The 7,935-nt window shown below is 37.1% G+C and overlaps 1 protein-coding gene across 2 annotated transcripts in view; it reads left to right on the forward strand.

Annotated features, from left to right (window-relative positions):
- AHCTF1 (AT-hook containing transcription factor 1) overlaps positions 1-7,585 on the forward strand; it is a 43,404-nt gene extending 35,819 nt beyond the window's left edge. For both annotated transcript variants that reach the window (XM_050973094.1, XM_050973095.1), the window contains exons 33-36: positions 192-1,983; positions 2,750-2,883; positions 3,317-3,423; positions 3,923-7,585. In XM_050973094.1, coding sequence (XP_050829051.1) covers positions 192-1,983; positions 2,750-2,883; positions 3,317-3,423; positions 3,923-4,109 — 2,220 coding nt within the window. In that variant the 3' untranslated portion in view covers positions 4,110-7,585. The remainder of the gene's footprint in view (positions 1-191; positions 1,984-2,749; positions 2,884-3,316; positions 3,424-3,922) is intronic.
- The last annotated feature ends 350 nt before the right edge of the window (positions 7,586-7,935 follow it).

Consider the following 7,935-nt stretch of genomic DNA (forward strand, 5'->3'; position numbering starts at 1 on the left):
GTTGTGGGCAGTGGCAAATGGTCAGTTCTGAATTGTGCCTCAAATACATCAACTCTCAGCTGGAGTAAAAAAGCACATTGTTTCACATTCAGGGGTGGTCTTAAAGGAACTTCCTCAGTTTCATATAGCTCAGTGTGAAGTTAGTCTGTTTGGTATTGAATAAAGTATTAACAGACATTTTTTAACTTTAGGTTATAGAAGATACCTCAGAACCAGCACCTGAAACATCACCATATAGTGAGCTAGATCCATCAAACGTTCTTCATTATAGCTATGAAAATATAGAGCAACAATTTGCATGTGATTTGCCTGATAATAAAGATAGTGAATGTGATGCAGCTGAGGGAGATGGAGACCTTTTTCTATCTCAGAATAATTTTACCTTAGTTTTGGAAGGAGAAGAAGGGGAAGCAGAGACGGGAGACCCTACATCAGTAGATGCTTCTAAACCAGATGACACAACAACAGAAGAAAAGCCTGTGACCAATTTAGGAAATACTGAAAGCCAGGAACATGTTACAAACTCAGTGTCCACTGTAACTGCTGATCAGGAATCTCAGAATATTGCAGAGTCACTCCCATATGTGCCTGAACCTATTAAGGTTGCCATTGCTGAGAACTTATTGGATGTAATCAAGGACACGAGAAGTAAAGAATTTACATCTGAAGTTGTAGAACAATCAATTCATAAAACCATAGGTAAAAAGGTTACTAGATTCCAGAAGGCAAAAGCTCCCTTAACACCTGTGCTAGAAGCAGTGGCAGAGGAACCCAGCAGACCTCATTATGGCACTGCTCCAAGAACACGCACAAGGGGACAGCTGGGTAGAAGTCCGGGTGTTCTGTCAGCAGGCACTCAGCAGCTGCTGAAGACAGACAGCCCTGCTCTGCTTGGACTGTCTCCTCGGAGAAGTACCAGGCGAACAAAAGAAGCACCTGAGACTCCCAAGCTCCAAACAGAGGAAAATGCTCAAGAGGAGCAAATACCTGTGACACCTGTTACTCCCAGGAGAGGTAGGAAACCTAAACTGTCTAATTTAGAAAAAACAGAGAGCAGCCATTCTGATGGACAAACCTTGTCTGACAGTACACGGCCTGTTACTCCTAGAAGAGGATTAAGGAGAGCAAAGGAAGCTGCATCTGAACTCCAAGAAGAGGCTAATGAGGAAACACCTCTTGCTGAAGGCAGTGTTACTACTACTTTCACTTCCAGAAGGACTAAGGGAGGAAAAAGTTTAGGTGGAAATCCAGAAACTGGCAAGATTGATACTGATCATCAAGTTAAAACAGCAGTCAGTCCCAGTAGAAGTACAAGAAAATTGAAAAGCTTTAGTTTACAATTTACTGAAGATACTGTCAAGGATCAACAGGTGCAGCTTAGTGACCAACTCCTTTTACCTGTGCCAAGTAAAAGAGGCAGAAGAAGAAAGATTAGTTCATCAGAAGTTTCAGAAAATTCTGATCTTGATGTGTCTAAATCATCTCTTCCTCAAACAGAATTTAAACTTCCTGTCACGCCTAGAAGAAGTGCTAGGAAGGCGGCACAAAACCTCTTGGCAGACCCAGAGTCTACCTCTTCTCAGGAAGACATACATTCAGGTGTGAAAGCAGAAGCCCTTGATACTCCTAAGAGAAAAACTAGGAGAGTGCCACAAGAGAACCCAGAAAAAGTGGATACTCATGAACAAACTCCTGCAGAGCCAAGTGAGGAGCCAACCACGCCCAGGACTACAGTGGGGAGAGGGCGTCGGGGCAGGAAGAGGAGATCAGTGTCCAAGGAGACCTCCCAAGGACCTGGTGGCAGTCCTTTGCTGCTTGAAGACATAAACCCCTCAGGACATGATCAGACATCAAGAGCTCTGACAGATCGTGTTACAAGAACCAGATCCCGCAGGACTGCCATCCATCAGAAACTGTCTGTTGAGGAAAATGAGGCTTTCCTGTTCTCTCCTCCTCTCACAAAGCTGACAAAGAAGTTTGAAGGTAGGTGCACTATGTTTATATGCAAAAGAGGGCATAGCCTCTTCTTTAAACCACTGAAAACAAACTGTGAGGATGGCTTTAAGTATTGTAAAGAATGTAAGTGTGCAAAATAAGAAGTTTGCCAAGAGGCAGTTCATCTTTTGGCTGAAGTCTGTGTGACTGTCTGCTTAGTTCTGGTAGAAATAGATTATGAAGCTGATCTAAGCCATGAAATTAGATTTAAGCTAAATTTTTGTAATGAATCTAATTTCTGTCACATTTTGAAAACCGGAGATTATTTGTGAATATGTGATTGCCATCCCTTCCCCCCCTCCAACAGAGAAATAAAGGATGTGTGTTTCCAAATTCTGTTCAGTTTTCAAGTTCAGATGTGCAGCATCTTGCAACAAACTGTACAGCTGTTTAATTACGTGATTCTTTTTCATGAGTGTATACTTTGTCAGTGAAGTTTTTTAATTAGAGTACATGATAAAATTTTTTGAAATGTGTAAGGACTGTTGGTGCCTCTGGAGTATAATATCTTTGATTATGTTAGGTGCAGGTAAAATCAGTACATTGGCTTAGTTTTGTTTCACTATTTATGGTAAAAGAATGAATCCCAAGAAGCAGTTACTGGGGGTAAAATGCCTTTCCATGGAGCATTTATAAAGGTAATTGGACCTTTATTTTGGGAAGCTATTGTGCTCTTACTTGTCAGCTGTAATTTAATATTACTGTCCCTCATGTATAATATATGGGCATGCTAACAATGCATTTTTTTTTTTAGCTGGAAAAACAGACCATCCTGTGCAGTTCCAGGATTTAGACCCGGATTTGTCTTCTCAATTTGTCTTTTCACCCCCTCTTTTGAGGTCAAGGAGAAAAGCTGTAGCTAGCATTTCCCGAATTGTGAAAGAAGCAGTAAGTAAAAACTCCAGTCGTCCTATGTTCTTGATTTTAATTCTGTACCATTATTTGAGATCATGCTTTGCCTTTTTCATTGGAAACATATCTAAAAAGAGCTTTAAATGAATCAGCTAAAAATTTTACTGCTTTTCTTCATGAAAACTAGCTACAAAAGTCAGTTTTGAATCTATCTAGATCAAGATTTGATAAATACTGTTTTGCCTTTAGCACAATGGCTCTCTTAAAACTTACTTGGTATGTTATCGGTTAATTTCAGAATTTTAACTTTTAGGATGGTAAAATAATTTGATGTGGAAGGTTTGTTTTTGCAAACAAGGGGTACTTTTGGAAATAACTTTGGCATGATTTTGTAATGAAAAAAACCATTATTATTCCATAGAAGTCTAAGAACTTGTTCATGAGTAACATTTTTGTTGTCTTAACATAGGAGCTTCCAGCTAAAGAGGAAGAGGATACCAAATCCATAGAGTCTGGAGGAAAGCAAAAATTGAAGAGAGGTAGAACTCCAAAATCAAAAATGAAGACAGCAAGCAAGTATGAAATAAGTTTTGAACAGTTCTTTTCCTTTCTTAATGTGATGGTGACTCAGCTGTTAAGTGCCTGACTACTTCTTCCTCACTCGGCTGTGCAGATTTTCTCTGACTTGTCCAGCTTGCTGGTCAAATAGGCACCTTTCCCCATTTAAGGGTTTGGTTTGCTAATGGAAATGGAAGAGGGAAGGAATAGAAAAGGGCAGGTGGATACTAATTGTAGTGGTGACATTGCAATGCTCTTACATTGTCTTATTCCACCTTATGAACTCAAACTCTTCCAGTTTAGCTACTCATACAAGGTGGGAGATGGCCAAACAATGAATAAAAGGAATGAAAGCAAAACAAACCTGATTTATGTACCTTTTCTACCTTAATTCCATCTACAGCGAAGCTCATGCATTTATTTTTTTTAATTGATTTTGGAATTCCATGTCATTATTTTCCTTGATTAAATACTGTTAATACTGAAAAATTGATTTGATGCCTCTCCTCCTTTTCAGAACCACAAAAGATTCTTGGTCACCTCCACCAGTAGAAATAAAATTCATCTCTCCTTTTGGAAGTCCAGTGGATGGAACAAAAACCAAACAGAAAGAAACTACAGATGCAGCAGGGAAGACACTAAGAAAGAACAAAAAAAGACTGTCTAATTTTCCAAAGCCAGTTGTGCGCCGGAAGATGCTGTAACTGTTTTTTAAAGTTTATAATGTACACCACTGTTTATAAAGTCATCAAAATTGTGTGAATTAGTAAAAAGAAGAAAAATCATCTAATTTGGAAGAGATAATTTATATAAATTATTGTAAAATTTCATAAAAAATGGTCTTCAGTAAGTAACTCCATATGGAGTGTGATTTCCTCAGTCAATGCAGTTTTCTATTTTATATTAAGACTTCATACATTTATATAATATGTAAATACAGCTTATTTTAGGAATGTTAAATAAAAATGTATACTTCACAATGTGCTTACTGTCTGATAGCTTTTTGAGGGAATATTGGGTTGAATGACCTGTATTGCTCAGAACTTTTAATGTTGGTTTGTGGGAGTTACAGACTCCCAAAAGTGATTCCAAAAGTTTTAAAAAGTTTGTTTAGAATTCCTGTAACAAGTAAACATTTTAAACATACTAGTTTTAATTTTAAAATTATGTTTGACCTTCTGGCACAAATGATTGGACTTGCAATACAAACTGGTAATTCCTTACATTCATGGTTAAGTTGTACTGTATTGAAGTCAGAATGTAAACAATTGTGTTTTAAGCTGTGCAATATATATTTTTTTGTATTTGTCTTAAACTTTGGGAAAGCTGCTCTTTAGTTCATAAAACCAGATCACACCTCAGATGTCTCATTATTTCTTGAAATTTGTTGTCAGCAAAAGGTTAACTGTACAGATGGTGTGATGCTTACAATAGCATATCAGATTTAAAGGGATACTACCCAGATACTTGGAAATTTGAGCCAAAATTATATTCGTAGTATGACTGCTACTGTAATGGAAATGCTTACTGTCTGTAAACATGCTCTGCAGTATTTGAAACCTGCATATCACAGCACTGAAAACCTGATGGTAAAGCCTATATAATAGTCTGAAAAAGGTACAAAAATGTACAGGAATCTTAGTTACAAACCGTATTTTTGAATAATTATTTCATTAACAGTCTTGGGTTAAGAAGTATATGTCCCTATAAAGTTTCAATTTGTATAAATAAAGTCACAAACCTATTCTTTTAAAAGCAGACATGGAAGTACTATTTTGATGTGCAGTCTTTAAGACAATGGATTATTTTTCTGTATGTTAATTTATATATGGATGCAACTTTGAAGACTACAGAATGGTGGAACCTGATATTAAACTTTTTAATTAGTAAAAACTACTACAGTTATTTAAGACATGTTATTTATTAACTAATAGCTTGTACATAGTGAATGAATGTATTAATAAGAGTAAGCTTGTGAAAGAAGATTGTTCTGGGTCTGTGATTTTTCTGTCTCAGAACAGATCATTCTAAAGAAGCAATTACATGCACTTGAATATTTTTCTCCTTGGGGAAGTATTAATGACTGAATGAAAGCTTAAAAAAAAATTAATCAAAAGTTTAAAATGTGAAAGTGGCAGTAGATTGAGACCTTTGAGTCAAGTTAGTAATTATTTTTTCTGTTTATTTTGTATGTGAGTGACTATAAATATGGTCAAAGGAAAGGTGAAGGAAGTTTAGCAATTTTTGTATTCACATTTCTCAGAAGTGCTGTGAATAGCTCAAATAGGGGTAAAAGGTCAAATTTTCAAAATTTGAATAGAATACAGATGAAAAATCTGACTTTTTTTGTAGTGTGCAAGAGTATTTGTAAAATACTCTGATTATTGTCGAATTGATGAAATGCTAGTGAAGATTGCTTAATAGGATTTTAATGCATTTCTGTAATTTATACTTATATATGTATATTTTCTGTATGAAAATATTTAGAAAAAATGAAAATATAGCATTAGCAGATTTTATTAGTTTTTAGCGTCTATTTTATTTACACTTCAGCTAAAATATCCTCATTTGTCTGTGCTTAGGAAGAAAGCAAGCAATAGCAAAAGACAATTGGCAATAGATTTAATAACTTCCTAAAGGTTTGCAATTTTCTAGTAACTTTTTACTTCAAAGGAGTTTTAATTATGTGTTGAAATGTTTACTCTTTTTTCTCTTTTTTTTGTAACTTGGATTTGATGCACAGTTTTCCAGTGCAGACCAGTTTCCCCAAGGAGCAGTTTAAAAAGGAGCCTGAGCATAATGTGTAACAAGGAGTGGGCACTGAGAAATTTGAAGGACATAGAAGGAAATGGAAGCAAAACTGTGACTCCGTTTAGAGCCTGAGAAAAGGAAGAAGCTGCGGAACAGTGTTAAGGCACCAGCTCAAGGATGGGTTTATAATGGAGTGGAGAAAATAGACTTTTATGTGGGTGCTTTCTGTGTAGGCTTGCTACATGTGTGAAGGACGAGTGGAAAAGATTTGCAGCTGTTTGCACATGGATCTGAGAGGGAGAGAGTTGTAGTGCCAGAGAAGGGCAGGAGGGACCTGTGAGATGAGGTGGGATGCACTGTGGTGGTGGATGGATGCAGAAAGCTGTGGGGGCAGAGAGCTGACATTTTCTAGGTGGGAATTTCACAGGAGCTACTATTAGCATTGCTAAATAGAATAGTCTGAGGTTTTTCTATAGAAAGGGAAGTAATTCCTTGATTCCTTAATGTTTTTATCCCCTAAAGAAGTGCTGGATGGCTAAAAGCTGAAAAGCTGAAGCCAGATTGTGCATCTGTACCTTTGGGGTATAACCCCAGAGAAAACTCCACTGGGAGGTTGACCACCTTGGGACAGCAAAATCTTAGCTTTCAGGAAGAATAAAATGGGGTGCAATGGCAGATTTTATTTCCAGGAAGCACACAGCAGGAGGTATTAGTGACAGGAGTATGAATAACATTAAGGGCTGTTGGAAGGTATTTTGTAAGAAAAGAAATGTTACAGTGGAAATTATTCTCTTGAGTTACCTCACAAACTTCTTCGAATATTTCTAAGCTAAGGCTGATGAAAGTATTTGTTATAGGTTATAACATGAAGGAGAGTTAAATCTATTACTTTCAATAGCTACTCAGTGCTTGAAGTGCTAATTGATTCATGTTGGCTTTGTTTATTTTCCTTAATATTTGTACATGTCCAGTGTGCAAGTAAGGGTACAGATAACTATTTAATCTCCCATCAGGACTTCCTCTCATGGAAGGCTACTCTCAGGGTTGTCAGTGCAATAAATTTGTTTGCTGCAATTTCGTTACTTCCCATGTAACTAATATATAGCAAAGTTGTTGATTTGTGGTGGGGAAAAAAAGAAGCTATAGCAGAAAACAACTTACAGGTTCTCATGAGTAGTTAGGCAATGCTTGCAACCAATTAGTCTAGGCTTATCTGAAAATACTGAAATAATAGAATTTTAGGTAATAAGACAGTGTTTCTTTTGTTCATACTTTTGTCTTCTGTGCAAACTTCGGGGTTTCCATTCCAGGAATGCTTTTTTCACCAAAGCAGTCAAGATAATGAGTCCCTTTGATGTGCTTGAAGATAAATGTTCTGTGGTTCCTGATGAATTAAAGCTGTTCCTAAAATAAAATGCATTTTCCAGCATTGGGCTGCGTGGATGACCAATATGTGAGGTAGAGTGAAAAATGCAAGTTATGGTTACTGATGTGACCGTTCAGGTCAGTTCCTCCTTGGCTGTGTCATGACTCACAGCAGGCATTGATGTGCTGGGCATTGCTGCAGAGCTTGGCTTAAACCTGAACTGAAGCATAAATTCTTAGTGAATGACTGCTTGCTTGTGTTTTGATACTGCAACTGGGATTTTAATAACAGTGAGAGAAGGATGAAAGAGGTGGGTGTGTGATTTCTGTGAGAAGCAACAGCACAAGCATATATGATCCCAAGAGTCAGGGGCACTGAAAAACCTTTGCTTTTGACCTGTCCTTTCCTGGCTT

This window comes from Serinus canaria, chromosome 3 (assembly GCF_022539315.1).
Source record: "Serinus canaria isolate serCan28SL12 chromosome 3, serCan2020, whole genome shotgun sequence".
In the NCBI taxonomy this organism is placed as follows: domain Eukaryota; kingdom Metazoa; phylum Chordata; class Aves; order Passeriformes; family Fringillidae; genus Serinus; species Serinus canaria.